The sequence below is a fragment of the Tachypleus tridentatus genome, chromosome 6, assembly GCF_004210375.1.
Source record: "Tachypleus tridentatus isolate NWPU-2018 chromosome 6, ASM421037v1, whole genome shotgun sequence".
Taxonomy (NCBI): Eukaryota; Metazoa; Arthropoda; class Merostomata; order Xiphosura; family Limulidae; genus Tachypleus; species Tachypleus tridentatus.
Genome location: NC_134830.1, coordinates 11135896 through 11157287, shown reverse-complemented (window position 1 = coordinate 11157287; position 21392 = coordinate 11135896). Strand labels below are relative to the sequence as shown.

Below are 21392 nucleotides of genomic sequence, written 5' to 3'. Positions count from 1 at the left end.
ACGGGGATGCGAACCCGCGACCCTCAGATTACGAGTCGCACGCCTTAACACGCTTGGCCATGTCTGTAAGCCCCGAAGATCAGGGTAAAAACATTTTTTTAGAAGAAATTGTTAAGATACTTGATCTAAAAATTAAAAGTTTAAAGTATGACACCATAACACAGAGGAAGTATGACACCATAAGACAGAAGAAGAAAGAAAGTCTGGTGTACTTGGGGAACACACAAAAATTAAAGTCACGTTATGGGCAAAGAGGAGATGGAGGATGGTACACAATACAGGTTAGTACACAACACAGGTTAGTACACAATACAGGTTAGTACACAACACAGGATGGTACACAATACAGGTTAGTATAAAATACAGATTAGTACACAACACAGGTTGGTACACAATACAGGTTAGTACACAGCACAGGTTAGTACACAACACAGGTTGGTACACAATACAGGTTAGTACACAACACAGGATGGTACACAATACAGGTTAGTATAAAATACAGATTAGTACACAACACAGGTTGGTACACAATACAGGTTAGTACACAACACAGATTGGTACACAATACAGGTTAGTACACAACACAGGTTGGTACACAATACAGGTTAGTACGCAACACAGGTTAGTACACAATACAGGTTAGTACACAACACAGGTTGGTACACAATACAGGTTGGTACACAATAGAGGAAGTTACAAAGAAGTAAAGAAAGAGAAATCAACATCTGAGGTCAAGGGAAGGTAGTAGGAAGAAGGGTAACCATAATATGGTAATATATGGAGTAATGTGAACCAATACACCATAATATGGTAATATATGGAGTAATGTTAACCACTACACCATAATATGGTAATATATGGAGTAATGTTAACCACTACATCATAATATGGTAATATATGGAGTAATGTTAACCACTACACCATAATATGGTAATATATGGAGTAATGTTAACCACTACACCATAATATGGTAATATATGGAGTAATGTTAACCAATACACCATAATATGGTAATATATGGAGAAATGTTAACCAATACACCATAATATGGTAATATATGGAGTAATGTTAACCAATACACCACAATATGGTAATATATGGAGAAATGTTAACCAAAACACCATAATATGGTAATATATGGAGAAATATTAACCCTAACACCATAATATGGTAATATATGGAGAAATGTTAACCCTAACACCATAATATGGTAATATATGGAGTAATGTTAACCAATACACCATAATATGGTCGTAAATGGAGTAATGTTAACCAACGTAACATACTATGGTAGTAAATGGAGGAATATTAGCCCGAACACTATATTGGGGTCGTAAATAAAAAAATGTTTACCAAACACTACTTTACGGTAACAGATAGAAAAGTGTTCAACTAAACTACATATAATATTAGTAAATGGAGGATTGTTAATCAAAACACCATGTTATGGTAGTAAAGATAAAAATGTTAACGAAAACACTACGTCATGGTGGTAAATGGAGGATTTTTAACCAAATTGTTAGTGAATGGACTTAGAGTAACTAAAATGGTATGTCGTTTTAGAATGGACATCACATTACAGAAAATGATACGAAAGGGTAACGAATGTGAAAATATCATCATAATAATAAAATCTTATATGTTTTACACCTGCTAACTTGTATTTCCGAAACACAGTATGGAAAATATGAGAACAAGTTCAAAATCTCACCTTTTTCCTGAGGTACGGTGACCACCAAGTAAACAAAAATTGTACATAAGGCTAGAAGGAGGACTACAGCCAAAACAAGGTATCGGCCAAGACGTGTCCTTCGACGAAGGACAGTAGGATCAGATATATGTAGTTGTATTGTCCCCATGTCCATTCTCAGTGTCTTTTCCGCATCTTCTAAATTTGCTGGATTTTCGATAATGTTCAACTTCTGAGATCCTTCTCTGTTCTGCAAGGGCTTATTGGCTGTAACAACTGTTTCTTGCCGCTGATCCACCAGCTTATTGGACGAGGATCTTCTCAGTGTTTGGCCAATACTTCCATTCGCTAAGAGCTCGTCATCGGATTGTGGTGGAGACGAATGATTGGAAGACTCCATATGTTGCCGTGAGGTGTTAAAAATTACTGTTGACGGAGTCACTTATTTTAAAACAGCGTTTTATCTTCCAATGTCTTTATGGTCACCAACGCAAAGTAATTCTTGATTCTTTCTGGATATGAAATAAATAACAAACTAAATGAATGATTTTAATTTCAAATACTCTTCGTCAGAGCTTTGTATCTGAAGAACAATAAGGATTAACTTCAGACCTTTTCATTATTTGTAATGTATTTCTATACGTACAACAAACTATCTCTGTTTTATATAAGTTAATTTAATGGAAACATGAAGAAAGTCTTTTAAGTTTCAAACCCAACTTATATCCCCACGTTAAAAGTCAGTTTTAAGGTAACTACTGCCATCTATTATAGAGAAACGTGTAAAACCTGTACTTACACAATTTTATGTTAATTTTGGACACGATACATTTTCTTGTACTAATAATATTCTCCGGGTTAGCTGACAGTATATACTAAGGTATTCGAATATATGAGTCAAAACCAGATATTAAACATACATCAAGTATACTGTTTATAATGCAATCATAAGGTACACATGTGGTGCACATTACGGCATAACACAAATATTAAACTGAATCCAAAATGACAAACAATGAAATAAATCTTGTATAATATACACATTAAGTTGACTCTTGGTGTATATATATACAAGTAGAGTCCTATAGATCATATACAGTAAGTTGACTCTTGGTGTATATATATATACAAGTAGAGTCCTATAGATCATATACAGTAAGTTGACTCCTGGTATATATATACACAGCCTGTGTATTTTTATAACATCTTTGGATATATAGATATTTAATCTCAATTTTAACAATACCGAGAGATTATAGGAATATAACTAAACAATTAAAACTGAAGAAAAGACTTTTCAAGTTCTTCTGTAAATGTAATTCTACAAAAATGCATATTCCAACTGAGGAAAAAGTTAGGACACCCCCACATTTATTCCCACTTAAAACGGCTCAACTCCCACACAGGTGTATCACACCAGGTGCACATGATTAGAAGATTGTTACTCAGCATTCTGAATGAGGCTTGCACTATTTAAACCTCAGACATTTAGTTTAGTGTGCTCTTGACTGTTGAAGTGAGAGTGAGCACCATTGTGATAGCAAAAGGGCTGTTTGAGGCCTTCATAAAGAAAATTGTAGCAGCTTATGAGTCTGGTAAGGGATTTAAAAAGATCTCAAAAGATTTTGATATCAGCCATTCCACTGTGCGGAAAATAGTCAACAAGTGGAGGGCTTTCAAAACAACTGCCAACATGCCCAGGTCTGGTCGTCCAAGCAAGTTCACACCGAGAGCAGACTGCAAGATGCTAAAAGAGGTCTCCAAACACCCTAACATGTCATCACGGGACCTACAGCAGGCTCTGGCTACTGTTGATGTGAAAGTGCATGCCTCTACAATCAGAAAAAAACTGCACAAGTTTAACTTGGATGGAAGGTGTGCAAGGAGGAAACCTTTGCTCTCTAACAGAAACATCAAGGCCAGACTGAAGTTTGCCAGAGAGAATGTAGACAAAGACCAGGACTTCTGGAATAATGTTCTTTGGACAGATGAGTCCAAAATTGAATTATTTGGACACCAGAACAGAGGACATGTTTGGCGTAAACCAAATATAGATTCCAGGAAAAGAACCTCATACCAACTGTGAAGCATGGAGGTGGAAGTGTCATGGCTTGGGGCTGCCTTGCTGCAGCAGGGCCTGGACAGCTCACAATCATAGAATCCATCATGAATTCTACTGTGTATCAGAGGGTGCTTTAGGATCATGTGAGTCCATCTGTAAGAAAATTAAAGCTGAAGCAGGACTGGACCCTGCAACATGACAATGACCCAAAACATACCAGTAAATCCACCAAGAACTGGCTAAAAACTAAGAAATGGAGAGCCCTGGAATGGCCGAGTCAAAGCCCAGATCTTAATCCCATTGAGATGCTGTGGGTGACTTGAAATGGGCTGTATATGCAAGAAACCCCTCAATCATCTCACAGCTGAGAGAATTCTGCATTGAGAAGTGGGGCAAACTTCCTTCAGACCGATGTCAGAGAGTGGTAAATGGCTACAAGAAGCATCTCACTGCAGTTATTTCAGCCAAAGGGGGTAACACTAGCTATTAGGGGGTAGGATGTCCTAACTTTTTCCTCAGTTAGAATATGCATTTTTGTAGAATTACATTTACAGAAAACCTTGAAAAATCTTTTCTTCAGTTTTAATTGTTTAGTTGTATTCCTATAATCTCTCAGTGTTGTCGAAATTGAGATTAAATATCTATATGTCCAAAAATGTTACAAAAATACACAGGCTTTCATAGGGTGTCCTAACTTTTTCACATGACTATATATAAGTACAATCCTATAGATCATATACAGGAAGGTTTGACTCTTGGTGTGTGTGAATCTATATAAGTAGATTCCTATAGATCATACACAGAAAGTTGTCTCCTGGTATGCGTATATATATAAATATAACTAGAATCCTACAGGTCATATACAGTAAGTTAAATCATGGATAGTATATTCAATAGCTCATTCTAAACCTTCAAGAAATGTTATTAAAGTTGAAATTGGATAAACATTATATAGATTACCATAAAATGATTTCGTCTAATGATGAAAATGAAAATGATTTGATACACATTCAACATATATAGACACTAAGTGTACTTGACATGTCTTCTATATTACAACAAATGCACTTTACTGAAATGTGGCTGCAGGTGTCGTTCTGTCAGGTGTTTCGTAAAAACTGCCCCATCTCACTTTCCCATTGTATTTTCCAGCAAAAATCAATATAGCAATCTTCGTCTCAGAACACAAACCCACTAAGCCTTTATTAAACACCCTAAAGACGATATGAATATTGTCAAAAGATTTCGATTTTTACTTTCTGTTTTGATACAGGAATCCTTCATTTTCGCGCCTGTGAGCTTTTGTTCAAAATTTACCGATAGGTAACACATCTATGGTTCTTCTCTGGCGAATTCTGTGTGAAACAATAAAACAGAAAAAGAACTGCTCATAACTCTTAATGAAATTAATTATCAGTTCATGATCTAGCCACTAGAGACAAAAATATTGAAATTGCGTAAAAATTAACCAAAACTTTTATAATAATTTTTACTTTATTATCATGGAATAAACTAAACAAAATGTCAGTTTTGCTAAAATCGTAATCTTGACATTTTACCACAGAAGTAATAAAAATATAATTCATAAATTATGCAAACCAGTATGTAAATCTGAAGGTCAATCGAAAGCCATTTCCGTGTACATAAATCGAGTACAGAGTGTACTTGTTTTGGTTTTTTTTTTGTGTTTGAAGGTACAATGTATATGCGTTAACCGTCCCTAATATTGAAGTAATAAACTAGAGGGACGACAGATGGCGAAAATCACAAACCGCTATCTCTTGGATTACTCTTTTCAGACCGAACAGTGTGATTTGACTGCCACTCTTATAACACGCCCACGATCAAGGCCGCACAGTTTATATTTAAGTTCCTGATTCAAAAGATCTCGATTCTACAGTCCGACACTGTATCCCTGGGCCGACTGGACTTCAATATAAAGAAATTAATAAATTATCCGATAGGGGCGCTAAAAGCGTAAAGTCGATAAAATAAGTACTCGAGTGACATGTCAGATTCTTCTCAACGTAAAGCCAGCTCCACCTTCGACTTTCTCTTATTATTTCGTTAAGTTTATATATTATAATTAAAACAACATATAGTAATCTTAGTTGGTTCTTTCACCAAATCTGTTTTTTTTTTTTCAGAAATGTTATATATCACATACTCTACAAATTGTTTGTTTGTTTTGAATCTCGCACAAAGCTACTCGAGGGCTAACTGTGCTAGCCGTCCCTAATGTAGCAGTGTAAGACTAGAGGGAAGGCGGCTAGTCATCACCACCCACCGCCAACTCTTGGGCTACTCTTTTATCAACGAATAGTGGGAATGGCCGTCACTTTGTAACGCCCCACGGCTGAAAGGGCGAGCATGTTTGGCGCGACCTGGATGCGAACCCCGACCCTCAGATTAGGAGTGCACGCTTTAACGCGCTTGGCCATGCCGGGCCTACTCTACAAACGTTAGAATACTTACTTAAAATGTTTCTTAATAATAAACTTTAACAATGGGCTATCTGTGCTGTGCCCACCACGTGGATCGAAATCCGATTTGTAGCGTTCAGAATGATCGCTAAAAACTGTTGGGAGAAGTAAAAACAAAATAGGACAAAAGTGGAAACTGCTTTCGATTTTTATCTGAAAAATAATACGCTAACTAATACTTCTGACTTAAGACATAAACTAAGAAGAAAATAATAAATAAATTGTTTTCAGTCAAACGGGAGAAAAGAAGTTTGCAGTTAGAAGCAAATTGGTTCTTTGAACTACATCCCAATCGCACTGAAAATCATATTATAAATAAAATGAATTTTAAATATTTTAATATGAATTATTTTGAAAAGTGACTGAAACGGTTCACGTGAGTTTCTGAACAATGTCTTTATTCACTTGTCATAAGAGGTATCAAAACTGTAAACTGATTTATCGACAAAGTTCAGTGATAGAAACACAGAATAATATACATCTTATAAATACGCAATGCATCAGCTGTCATTAGCACGCGTTCCAAGCGTGCAAAGAATTGATATGTATTGATTCACCCCTCCAAGATTCAAGTAGCACGTGTAAAATGATCTGTATTGAATCCCCCCTCCAAGGTCTTCAGGTAACACGTGTAAAATGATGTGTATTGATTCCCCCTCCAAGGTATTCAGGTAGCACGTGTAAAAAGATGTGTATTGATTCCCCCTCCAAGATATTCAGGTAGCACGTGTAAAATGATGTGTATTGAATCCCCCTCCAAGGTATTCAGGTAGCACGTGTAAAATGATGTGTATTGATTCCCCCCTCCAAGGTCTTCAGGTAACACGTGTAAAATGATATGTATTGAATCTTCCTCCAAGATATTCAGGTAACACGTGTAAAATGATGTGTATTGAATCCCTTTCCAAGGTATTCAGGTGGAACGTGTAAAATGATGTATATTGAATCCCCCTTCAAGGTATTCAGGTGACACGTGTAAAATGATGTGTATTGAATCCCCCTCCAAAATATTCAGGTAGCACGTGTAAAATAATGTGTATTGATTCCCCCCTCCAAGATATTCAGGTAGCACGTGTAAAATGATGTGTATTGATTCCCCCTACAAGGTATTCAGGTAACACGTGTAAAATGATGTGTATTGGTTCCCCCTCCAAGGTGTTCAGGTAGCACGTGTAAAATGATGTGTATTGATTCCCCCTCCAAGCTAATCAGGTAACACGTGTAAAATTATGTGTATTGAATCCCTCTCCAAGGTATTCAGGTAACACGTGTAAAATGAAGTGTATTGATTCCCCCTCTAAGGTATTCAGGTAGCACGTGTAAAATGATGTGTATTGAATCCCCCTCCAAGGTCTTCAGGTAACACGTGTAAAATGATATGTATTGAATCTTCCTCCAAGATATTCAGGTAACACGTGTAAAATGATGTGTATTGAATCCCTTTCCAAGGTATTCAGGTGGAACGTGTAAAATGATGTATATTGAATCCCCCTTCAAGGTATTCAGGTGACACGTGTAAAATGATGTGTATTGAATCCCCCTCCAAGATATTCAGGTAGCACGTGTAAAATAATGTGTATTGATTCCCCCCTCCAAGATATTCAGGTAGCACGTGTAAAATGATGTGTATTGATTCCCCCTACAAGGTATTCAGGTAACACGTGTAAAATGATGTGTATTGGTTCCCCCTCCAAGGTGTTCAGGTAGCACGTGTAAAATGATGTGTATTGATTCCCCCTCCAAGCTAATCAGGTAACACGTGTAAAATTATGTGTATTGAATCCCTCTCCAAGGTATTCAGGTAACACGTGTAAAATGATGTGTATTGATTCCCCCTCTAAGGTATTCAGGTAGCACGTGTAAAATGATGTGTATTGAATCCCCCTCCAAGGTCTTCAGGTAACACGTGTAAAATGATGTGTATTGATTTGCCCTCCAAGATATTCAGGTAGCACGTGTAAAATGATGTGTATTGATTCCCCCTCCAAGGTATTCAGGTAACACGTGTAAAATGATGTGTATTGATCCCCCTCCAAGGTGTTCGGGTAGCACGTGTAAAATGATGTGTATTGAATCCATCTCCAAGATATTCAAGTAGCACGTGTAAAATGATGTGTATTGAATCCCCCTCCAAAGTCTTCAGGTAACACGTGTAAAATGATGTGTATTGATTCCCCCTCCAAGGTATTCAGGTAACACGTGTAAAATGATGTATATTGATTCCCCCTCCAAGGTATTCAGGTAACACGTGTAAATTGATGTATATTAATTCCCCCTCCAAGGTGTTCAGGTAGCACGTGTAAAATGATGTGTATTGAATCCCCTTCAAGGTCTTCAGGTAGCACGTGTAAAATGATGTGTATTGAATCCCTCTCCAAGATATTCAGGTAGCACGTGTAAAATGATGTGTATTGATTCCCCCTCCAAGGTCTTCAGGCAACACGTGTAAAATGATGTGTATTGAATCCCCCTCCAAGGTATTCAGGTAACACGTGTAAAATGATGTGTATTGAATCCCTTTCCAAGGTATTCAGGTGGCACGTGTAAAATGATGTATATTGAATCCCCCTCCAAGATATTCAGGTAGCACGTGTAAAATGATGTGTATTGAATCCCCCTCCAAGATATTCAGGTAGCACGTGTAAAATAATGTGTATTGATTCCCCCTCCAAGGTATTCAGGTAACGCGTGTAAAATGATGTGTATTGGTTCCCCCTCCAAGGTGTTCAGGTAGCACGTGTAAAATGATGTGTATTGATTCCCCCTCCAAGCTAATCAGGTAACACGTGTAAAATTATGTGTATTGAATCCCTCTCCAAGGTATTCAGGTAACACGTGTAAAATGATGTGTATTGATTCCCCCTCTAAGGTATTCAGGTAGCACGTGTAAAATGATGTGTATTGAATCCCCCTCCAAGGTCTTCAGGTAACACGTGTAAAATGATGTGTATTGATTTGCCCTCCAAGATATTCAGGTAGCACGTGTAAAATGATGTGTATTGATTCCCCCTCCAAGGTATTCAGGTAACACGTGTAAAATGATGTGTATTGATCCACCTCCTAGGTGTTCAGGTAGCACGTGTAAAATGATGTGTATTGAATCCCCCTTCAAGGTCTTCAGGTAGCACGTGTAAAATGATGTGTATTGAATCCCTCTCGAAGATATTCAGGTAGCACGTGTAAAATGATGTGTATTGAATCCCCCTCCAAGGTCTTCAGGTAACACGTGTAAAATGATGTGTATTGATTCCCCCTCCAAGGTATTCAGATAACACGTGTAAAATGATGTATATTGATTCCCCCTCCAAGGTGTTCAGGTAGCACGTGTAAAATGATGTGTATTGAATCCCCCTTCAAGGTCTTCAGGTAGCACGTGTAAAATGATGTGTATTGAATCCCTCTCCAAGATATTCAGGTAGCACGTGTAAAATGATGTGTATTGATTCCCCCTTCAAGGTCTTCAGGTAACACGTGTAAAATGATGTGTATTGAATCCCCCTCCAAGGTCTTCAGGTAACACGTGTAAAATGATGTGTATTGAATCCCCCTCCAAGGTCTTCAGGTAACACGTGTAAAATGATGTGTATTGATTCCCCCTCCAAGGTATTCAGGTAACACGTGTAAAATGATGTGTATTGATTCCCCCTCCAAGGTGTTCAGGTAGCACGTGTAAAATGATGTGTATTGAATCCCCCTTCAAGGTGTTCAGGTAGCACGTGTAAAATGATGTGTATTGATTCCCCCTCCAAGGTCTTCAGGTAACACGTGTAAAATGATGTGTATTGAATCCCCCTCCAAGGTCTTCAGGTAACACGTGTAAAATGATGTGTATTGATTCCCCCTCCAAGGTCTTCAGGTAACACGTGTAAAATGATGTGTATTGATTTGCCCTCCAAGATATTCAGGTAGCACGTGTAAAATGATGTGTATTGATTCCCCCTCCAAGGTATTCAGGTAACACGTGTAAAATGATGTGTATTGATCCCCCTCCTAGGTGTTCAGGTAGCACGTGTAAAATGATGTGTATTGAATCCCCCTTCAAGGTCTTCAGGTAGCACGTGTAAAATGATGTGTATTGAATCCCTCTCGAAGATATTCAGGTAGCACGTGTAAAATGATGTGTATTGATTCCCCCTCCAAGGTGTTCAGGTAGCACGTGTAAAATGATGTGTATTGAATCCCCCTTCAAGGTCTTCAGGTAGCACGTGTAAAATGATGTGTATTGAATCCCCCTTCAAGGTCTTCAGGTAGCACGTGTAAAATGATGTGTATTGAATCCCTCTCCAAGATATTCAGGTAGCACGTGTAAAATGATGTGTATTGATTCCCTCCAAGGTCTTCAGGTAACACGTGTAAAATGATGTGTATTGAATCCCTCCAAGGTATTCAGGTAACACGTAAAATGATGTGTATTGAATCCCCTCCAAGATATTCAGGTAGCACGTGTAAAATAATGTGTATTGATTCCCCCTCCAAGATATTCAGGTAGCACGTGTAAAATGATGTGTATTGATTCCCCCTCCAAGGTATTCAGGTAACACGTGTAAAATGATGTGTATTGGTTCCCCCTCCAAGGTGTTCAGGTAGCACGTGTAAAATGATGTGTATTGATTCCCCCTCCAAGCTAATCAGGTAACACGTGTAAAATTATGTGTATTGAATCCCTCTCCAAGGTATTCAGGTAACACGTGTAAAATGATGTGTATTGATTCCCCCTCTAAGGTATTCAGGTAGCACGTGTAAAATGATGTGTATTGAATCCCCCTCCAAGGTCTTCAGGTAACACGTGTAAAATGATGTGTATTGATTTGCCCTCCAAGATATTCAGGTAGCACGTGTAAAATGATGTGTATTGATTCCCCCTCCAAGGTCTTCAGGTAACACGTGTAAAATGATGTGTATTGAATCCCCCTCCAAGGTCTTCAGGTAACACGTGTAAAATGATGTGTATTGATTCCCCCTCCAAGGTATTCAGGTAACACGTGTAAAATGATGTGTATTGATTCCCCCTCCAAGGTGTTCAGGTAGCACGTGTAAAATGATGTGTATTGAATCCCCCTTCAAGGTGTTCAGGTAGCACGTGTAAAATGATGTGTATTGATTCCCCCTCCAAGGTGTTCAGGTAGCACGTGTAAAATGATGTGTATTGAATCCCCCTTCAAGGTGTTCAGGTAGCACGTGTAAAATGATGTGTATTGATTCCCCCTCCAAGGTCTTCAGTTAACACGTATAAAATGATGTGTATTGAATCCCCCTCCAAGGTCTTCAGGTAACACGTGTAAAATGATGTGTATTGATTCCCCCTCCAAGGTCTTCAGGTAGCACGTGTAAAATGATGTGTATTGAATTTCCCTCCAAGGTCTTCAGGTAACACGTGTAAAATGATGTGTATTGAATCCCCCTCCAAAGTCTTCAGGTAACACGTGTAAACACCTTTCTCAATAAAAGGAAATATTCTCCCTCAGTTTGAGACAACTTTACACCTTCATATAGACAATGCGAATCCTCCTATTTCCAGGAGTTATATATATATTAGCACAGAAGCATAGAATTTTAAAATGGGCTAACCATGCTGTACTCAATGAAGGTATCAAAACCTTGATTTTTTTAGCGTTATTACTCCACAAACTTATCGTTCAGCCATCAGGTGCCGTATCTGTGAGAGATCTCCATTTCTAATTGTTTGTTGCTAACTGAAGGATGAGGCATGTTCCTTTAAAGCTAATTTTCAGAGTGAAAAGGCCGAAACAATATATACTGCATTTAAAACCAAAGTCAACTGAGGTTATTCTTTGAGAGCTTCACTAGAAAACTTACGAAATTTGGTATTGTTGTTTGTGAAATACACCCTTGTGCAAATTAATTGAAACAAGACGGAAAATTACAATTTTTTCAATTTTTTTGCGTTTTATTTCTGAGAATCCAAAAATTACTCACAAATTAATACATGATATGACCGCCTTTATTTTTCAGAAGATCATTAATCCGCTTTGGCATCGAGTCCACGAGTTGACTACAATTTTTACTAATTTCTGGATCGCGGTACCACACCTCAATTATGGCCTCAATTAGCTTATCTTTCCTAGTACAGTCTTTTCACCGAAGTCTTTCTTTACAAATCGCCCAAGGATTTTCAAAAGAATTTAGGTCCGAAGAGTTTCCAGGCCAGTCCTGCACCTTTATTCGTGTTGTAGTCATAAAATTCTTCACAAGTTTCGATGTGGGGCACGGAGCCAGATCTTGCTGAAAAATACTAAATCCGTTTGGAAATCTCTTTTTAATTCTGGAACGACTCGCCTCTGCAAATCTTCGATGTACTGTGGTCCTCGCATCATACCTTCTACGATGTATAAGCCTCCGACGCCATAGTAGCTGAAAAAACCCCAAAATATTTTCTTCAAGGGATGTTTTACGAACTGATTTATGTGAGATTCTTAAAGTTTCTCTCCTGAAGATCTGCGAACATGCAGACTTCTTTGACCCTTGCGAAGAAATGAGTCTCGTCACTGAATAACACCTTCCTCCATTGTTCTTGCATCCAGTTCTTGTACTTCAGACCCCATTGATACCGTTTTTTCTTCATTGAGTTGGTAAGAAGTTGTTTTTTGACTGGTCTCCTTGCCCTTCTAACGCAATTTTGAATGACGTAATATTGCTCAAAATTTCATCATATATCCCAAAAATAAATCACCGTACTGCAAAACACAGCTAATGACGCCGTATGTGTGAGAAAATGACTATTAAAGGAAATCAGCGGATTCACCGAGCCTACACCGGCCGCCATGTTGAAAATATTGTAAAATAACCATTTGTTTCAATTAATTTGCACAAGGATGTAAGTAATAACCACTGGGCTTGTTACCTCAAATTCTACAGCATGTATAGAGTAATACTAAGTATTTTATTTCTGTAGAACGTACCGTCTCTAACGGTGAAACATGTTTCACCGTTAGAAACGAAGCGCTGTGCAGAAACACATCTAATGTACCACAAACAATTGTTTCGAAATTCCATATTCTTTGTGAGTTAAGTGGGTAGCTTGTAAACACTTTATAGAACGAATTACACCTCTTAACATCAACTGTCTGCACTGTTTAATCACAAGACAACCGACGCTTATATTAAGGTACGGTCCCCCAGTGCGATAGCTATAAGTTTACAGACTTCCATTAATAAAATACGAGGTTCGATTTCCTGCAGTGGACAGAGTGGATAGTCCAATCTGGATTTGCTCTCAAACATATAATCTTAAATTACAACCTTTATATTTCAAATGATACTGTTCTCATATCGTTAACAGAAGAACACTTCACATCATACTGTTCTCATATCGTTAACAGAAGAACACTTCACATCATACTGTTCTCATATCGTTAACAGAAGAACACTTCACATCATACTGTTCTCATATCGTTAACAGAAGCACACTTCAGATCATACTGTTCTCATATCGTTAACAGAAGAACACTTCAGATCATACTGTTCTCATATCGTTAACAGAAGAACACTTCAGATCATACTGTTCTCATATCGTTAACAGAAGAACACTTCAGATCATACTGTTCTCATATTGACAACATAAACACACTTTAAATCAAATTGTTCTTGAAATAAACAGAAAAATGGAATTCAGATTCAAAGAACACAAAAAACACCTTCACACGTTTTTTGAACACTGCAAATCAAATAAACACAACATAACCATAGAAAACACCCAGATACAAAGTAGGGAAACAAATATAAACAAATGCCAAATCAAAAAAGCCCTACTTATACAACAACTAAAACCAAAACTAAATCAATATAAAGGAACACCTTTATACCTATACTAATTACTAACCTAACATCCAACTACAACACCCCCTACAATCACGTACTCGTTTTTCTCTCGTCCCTAAGACATGTGCCCGGCAACGGTCAGCTGCAAATTCTCTCTTTGTTAACCTGAAGATGACCTAGGAAGGTCAAAACATTGATTCTGTACTTTATTTTAATTAAAGGTTTAATACCCATACCAGCCATCTTGAGAATACGTCATCTAAATTCACAAAAGTTTCCGGAAAGTACCAGCAACATCCCAGACGCTGTTGACTTTAGCAGTATTGTGGTAGGAATTGTTTGATGAAGAAAGGTTGTACAATAGAGCAATCTACCAATAAAGATCTTCAGAGACCGTAATCATACATCAGACTGAATGAGTCGGTAAAAGCATAGATCGAAATTGGCCAGTTCTCTAGTTTTAAGGTTATATTCAAGAGAGCGCCATCTTGGCGCTAAATTTCCATTATCTTACTCTTTTATTTAAAAAAAAAGTTTTATTACCAAAACGTAAAGACGATGCCACTAAAGAAGTAACTTCTGGTGTTGTTGATCGAAACCCTTGTCGTAAAAAAAAAATGACCCTTCGATTAGAACAATTACGCTAAATAAGCAATTCATTTTTATTTTGGTTCTAAAGCTATTTACCTTAAAAAGTTTATTCGCTTCTTTTTGGAAATGGCACAAGGGCTTTTCAGAAATGGCACAAGCACTATTCATCCCTGATTTTGAACTGATGGACCAGAGAGAAGGTATCTAGTCCACAGTAGCCATATTTAACAAATATTCACCTACGAGATATGAAGAAATGTTTTATTTACGAGTCAATAAATGAAAACGAACTAAGCGACATTTCCTATATACGGTTACAAGACCTTTTACAAAACACTTCGGAAGTTTAACTAGATAAAAGGGTTAATAATCTCTGGTGGAGATGCATGTTAACCAAATAGACCGGCCATCTAAGAAGTACGTAAAATGAAGTAGATGTATCATGGACTTAGACCTTGATATTTGTCCAAACTTAGAGATAATTAAACACATTAGATTATTACTTTTATGAGAAACATTAACATTGTTTCCAGATGTTAGTTTCAATGGTCTGACTGCACAGTTCAGAAGGTACTGGATGGTTGGTTAGAATAAAAGTAAAAGGGATAAGTGTTTAAATTCTCATCCAGGTCCATAGATTTTAAGTTTCTTTAAAGAAACGCAAATGTTTCACATTATGAGTCCTTAGTTGAGAGTGTGTATCACCACCTCTCTCGTAAAAGTCTCTTATTTTCAAAATATTATCACAATTTGTTTGTTTATGATTTTGGGGCAAAGCTACGCGAGAGCTATCTGCGCTAGCCGTCTCTAATTTGGCAGTGTAAGACTAGAGGGAGAGCAGCTAGTTATGACCAGCCGCCGCCAACTCTTGGGATTGGCTTTTACCAACAAATAGTAGGATTAATCGAGACATTATAACGCCCTCAGGGTTGAAAGAGCGAGCATCTTTAATGTGAGGAGAATTCGAACCCGCGATCCTCAGATTACGAGTCGAGTGCCTTAACTACCTTGTCATGCCGGGCCTATTCTGACAATGATGGAGTTGGCTTATGCTACGTTCATAAATTCGTCATGTATTAAACTTTAAAAGATTTAAGCACATCTGCACCTTATCTCTAATTTTTTATTCATTTAGGCACATAACAACCCGATAAGCAACGTAACGTACACTCTGTACACCAGGGTGAATCAAACCCAGGTTTTACTATTGTAAATTCATAAATTTACCCATAATCTACCGGGAGACAATATACATGAAGTTGAATAACTTATTGAGGTTAACAGAGAAGCCGTTTATTTTGTTGTTAGTTTCCTCAGGTCAAACAATCATAAAAAAGAACAACAAATGTTTGGCTACTATGGTAACATCTTTAAAAGAGACACACTTGCAGTAGAGAGCACGAACATGCAGAGGTGGGAGTGAAATTACCTGTTTGAAGTGTACGTGTACTTTCGTAACACGAAAATTTAATGGATTATCGTGGAAAACAAATCGGAATATGGGTCCACGAGTGATCCTTACTTGGACTTAAAGTTGTTCTCATATTCTACTGCAAGATCAAACCAAATTTACAAACATCAAATCGAAAAACTAAAATAATCAGAAGGTTTGGTTTAAATTTTACCCAAAGCTACACGAGTGCCATCTGTATTAGCCGTATATAATTTATTTAGCTGTAATAGACTGGAGGGAAGGCCAACACCACCCACCGCCAACTTTTGGGCTGCTCTCTTTTATCAACGAATAGTGGGATTAACCGTCAAATTAAACAACTCCCCGCGGCTGAAACGGCGAGTATTTTTTGGTGGAACAAGGATTCGAACTTACGATCCTCAGATTACGAATCGAGCGTCCTAACCATCAGGCTATGTCGTGCCGTTATGTACTGTCAACATCAGGCTATGTCGAACCGTTATGTACTGTCACCATCAGGCTATGTCGAATCGTTATGTACTATCACCATCAGGCTATGTCGAACCGTTATGTACTGTCACCATCAGGCTATGTCGAACCGTTATGTACTACCACCATCAGGCTATGTCGAACCGTTATGTACTATCACCATCAGGATATGATCAATTTACGAACCACACGAGGACCGAATGTGGCCTAGCAGTTGGCACACCACGACTGTAAATCAGAGGTGCATGAGCTGCGAAATATTACCACAAGAAATAGCACACGTGTGTTATTTGATCAGACAAGAGTATCCCAAAAGTTTGGTTAGTGGTGTTGATGAATTACTTGTTGTAAATTAGTGACAGTTAGCGCATGCTCACAACCAACAAATAAGTGTTTTATGTTATTGCAATTAATTCTGTATGGCCATGTATAATATAACATGTTGTTGTTTTTTAATTCAACTGATACGAAGAGTGAATCTCGTTTTGTTTGTTGCAAATCGAGAGCTCAAACCACGAGGTCATGCGGAGGCCCTGACCAGAAGAAGAGAGTTTATTTGTATGTTGTTAAACACGAAACTAGACAAAGAGCTATCTGTGTTGTGTCCAGCACGGGTATCGAAACCCAGTTTTAGCATTATAAGAGGGAGAGAGGAAAGCAGAAGAAGTGAGAGGTCACTGTTTCAATAGCCACAGTGTTGCTCTGGTTGGTTCTAGCTTTAGTACCGCATTCAGTAGAGTTCAGTAAAGTTGGTTACAACACATCTGGTAGAAATTTATATGCAAAACGGCTCGTTTGGGTTGAGAAATATTTTACATAGAAGAGCGAACAACGTTTCGACCTTCTTCGGTCATCGTCAGGTTCCGAAGAAGGTCGAAACGTTGTTCGCTCTTCTATGTAAAATATTTTCTCAACCCAAACGAGCCGTTTTTGCATATAAATTTCTCAACAAGTGGGTTTCTCGACATCACATCTGGTAGAATTTCAAAACTTCTGATTGACTAAGATTAGCAATGTTAATCTAAATAAAGTAGCAAAATGTTACACCATGATACCGCTAGATTTTTACTGTTATTCGGATCTAATCAATACCATGATACCGCTAGATTTTTACTGTTACTTGGATCTAATGAATACTATGATACCGCTAGATTTCTACTGTTACTTGGATCTAATGAATACTATGATACCGCTAGATTTTTACTGTTACTTGGATCTAATGAATACTATGATACCGCTAGATCTTTACTGTTACTTGGATCTAATGAATACCATGATACCGCTAGATCTTTACTGTTACTTGGATCTGATCAATTAGTTCACTACAGATGTTCTTGCTGTGTTCGTGATAATGCAGCCCAAAAGTAGCTCAGAGAAAGGTACGTAAGCTTACGGCACTAAAATTCGAGTTTTGATACCCGTTGTGGGCAGAGCACAAATAACCCATTGTGTAAAAAAAAAACAACAAGTCATAATAATATACACTGGCATGTAGAGTTGTGCTTATTCATCATGTACAGTAGACAGAGACCTCTACCTTGGAGAAGAAAGCAAATATGTTTAAATAAATAAAAATTAATTTCAAACAAATTCATACCAAGACATTGGTTTTAGTTTCGCCTTTCTGAAACAGACGTCTCATATTCTTCCCCATCTTGGCCACGATTTACACAAACTTTAAAATTTTTACTGAAACATTATGAGGTGTAATTAGAATGATCTATCTTAGACTGCTGGATAAAAGTTTGAAAGCCAATGACTATAAAAGAACTGGTTTGGTTTGAATTTCGCGTAAATCTACACAAGGGACATCTTCGCTAGCCGTCACTAATTTAGTAGTTTAAGACCAGAGAGAGGCAGCTAGTCATCACCACCAACCGCCAACTCTTGGGCTACTCTTTTACCAACGAATAGTGGGATTGACCATCACGTTATAACGCCCCCACGGCTGAAAGGGCGAGCATGTACTGTATGTACGGCACTAGTACTGTATTCACGGTTCGATACCTTTATTCTGAAGTCAAGTAACTTTATTCAGAAATAAACACTTTTTACAGCAATGTTGTTTTCCAGAATTTTCCGTTAAAGAACTTTCACCAATCTATTAAACACACACGTTAGAAAAACAGTCCAGGTGGGTTAAGGCGTTCGACTCGTAATCTGAGGGTCGCGTGTTCGAAACCTTGTCGCACCAAACGTGCTCTCCATTTCAGCCGTGGGGGCGTTATTATGTGCGGCCAATCCCACTATTCGTTGGTAAAAGAGTAGCCCAAGAGTTGGCGGTGGGTGGTGATGACTAGCTGCCGTCCCTGTAGTCTTACACTGCTAAATTAGGGACGACTAGCGCAGATAACCCTCGTGTAGCTTTGTGCGAAATTCCAAACAAACAAACAGAAAACGGTACTAGGGAAATATATTTAGCTAATACTTTGAGTGCAAAACAAGAGAAATTAATAGAGTATTGACTGATGATTCGTTCTTTCACAAATAATAATTGTTTTTAGTTTGATATCGTGTACGTTCGTCTTTGATGGTTACTTTTTATCATTCTTTCGTTGTACAACAATTTCTCTATCAGTTGAACATAATTAAATAATATGATTAATTGTAGTTTCAATATTGTTTATTTTTTCTTAAGCAGAAAGCTACACAATAGGCTATCTGTGCTTCGCTCACCGTAGATTTCGAAACCCGCCGCCAGGGAATATTAGAAGTCAGAAGCTTTACTGTTGTATGTTTTTTCTCAAGCAGTATTTTCTAATTTTTTGACAAGATGCAACTTTTACAGTAAGATTATATTTTAGAGTAGGTACGACGTTTCGATCACTGTTGCTATCATTATCCAGTTTACACGTTTTTAACACTAAAGAACGTTTTAATATTTAAATCAACGTTCAAAATTTAACAATGTATTTAAATACTTAACTATTTAAAAATGTATTTAAATACTTAACTATTTAAAAATGTATTTAAATACTTCATTACGTAACAATGTATTTAAATACTTAACTATTTAAAAATGTATTTAAATACTTCATTACGTAACAATGTATTTAAATACTTAACTATTTAAAAATGTATTTAAATACTTCATTACTTAACAATGTATTTAAATACTTAATTATTTAACAATGTATTTAATTATTTAATAATGTACTTAAATATTTAATTATTTAATAATGTACTTAAATATTTAATTATTTAATAATGTATTTACAAGCCTAATTATTTAATAATGTACTTAAATATTTAATTATTTAATAATGTATTTACAAGCCTAATTATTTAATAATGTATTTAAATATTTAATTATTTAATAATGTATTTACATACTTAATTATTTAATAATGTATTTACATACTTAACTTTCTAATAACATATTTAAATACTTAATTATTTAACAACATATTTAAAAGCTAAAACTAATATTACTTACTGCAACAGCTGTATGTTACAATCAAGAATATTTTATCAGTAAGTACAATCAAAATCGACTATTATCGTTTTATAATAACTCGTTTCTCTCTCAGGAAAGCTTCAGCTTCTACGATATTTCAAAATGATTAAAATTTCATTAAAATTACGAGTTAAAAGTTGGCTACAGTACGTAAAAAGATTCTATTAAAAATAAAGTAGAATTTAAAATGTTTCCGCCCTCTAGCGCCATTTGATGGAAACATTCCGAAAAATATATCCACCAATCGTTATACATACGTATTTCGAAAGCTAATTTTATTTAGTTCGTAACTTCAATCGACTCAAAATCTGATTAACATCAAATATTTTCGTTCATATGATAGACACATTATTTTTTCTCAAATGAAAAATTAGAAAATAATTTTTATTTGTTTTTTTTATAAATAGGGATATCTGATGAGTGGCTGCCGTGATTAAGCGTATTGTTCATCTGTTCATCCATTTAGTCAATGACACTCATCCGTAGAGAAAAGCTAGCGAGCAGGTAAAGTGTTCGCCAGAGCACTCTGAGTCAGCGATTTCATTCTAATCTAAAGACGTCCATACAGGGTTGGTATTGAATTACAAAGGCGCAATTATAAGAAGATAGTTATATTATTCTATTTTTAATTGCACGATATTTTGTAAGCGGTAGAATACCTAGTACACTATAGGTTTTTCTTTATTCCCAATGAAACTAAAATGTATTTCTCAAGTAACACCTACATCGCTACACGAGGGCTAAGTGCGCTACTGTCTCTAATTCAGCAGTGTAATACTATTGTAAGACTAAGAGGAAAGGCAGAAAGAGATTGAAACCGACCGCCAACTCTTGGGCTACTCTTTTACCAACTAATAGTGGGATTGAGCGTAACATTATAACGTCCCCACCGACGAAAAGGCAAGAATACTTGGTGTGACGGAGATTCAACCTCGCGACCCTCAGATTGCGAGTCAAGCGCCACACAAATTAAGAACACAAAAATCATAATTGCGGATCTGTCATTATCTATTTCCTTTCTTAACTGAAATAAAATATATATATTTATATAGTTACGTTGTACTTCAAAGTTTAAAATATGACATTCGACAAAAACGTGGCAAATGAGAAACTGCTTTGTTTGTTTTGAATTTCGCGCAAAGCTACTGAGGGCTATCTGCGCTAGCCGTCCCTAATTTAGCAGTGTAAGACTAGAGGGAAGGCAGCTAGTCATCACCACCTACCGCCAACTCTTGGGCTACTCTTTTACCAACGAATAATGGGATTGATCGTCACATTATAACGCCCCCACGGCTGAAAGGGCGAGTATGTTTGGTGTGACTGAGATTCGAACCCGCGACCCTCGGATTAGAGTCGAACGCCTTAGCACGCTTGGCCATGCCGGGCCGCACGTGAGGAACACCGGCTCTGATCTAAAATGTGCTGTG

At 37.1% G+C, this 21392-nt stretch overlaps 1 protein-coding gene across 1 annotated transcript in view; it reads right to left on the bottom strand.

The window, feature by feature from the left end:
- The window catches only part of LOC143254482 (neprilysin-1-like), a gene marked incomplete at its 3' end in the record, with an annotated part of 66705 nt that overhangs the window by 25447 nt on the left and 19866 nt on the right, over window positions 1-21392 (bottom strand). The window contains 1 exon segment of the mRNA XM_076509659.1: window positions 1712-2202. Within this exon segment, the coding sequence (XP_076365774.1) occupies window positions 1712-2090 (379 nt within the window).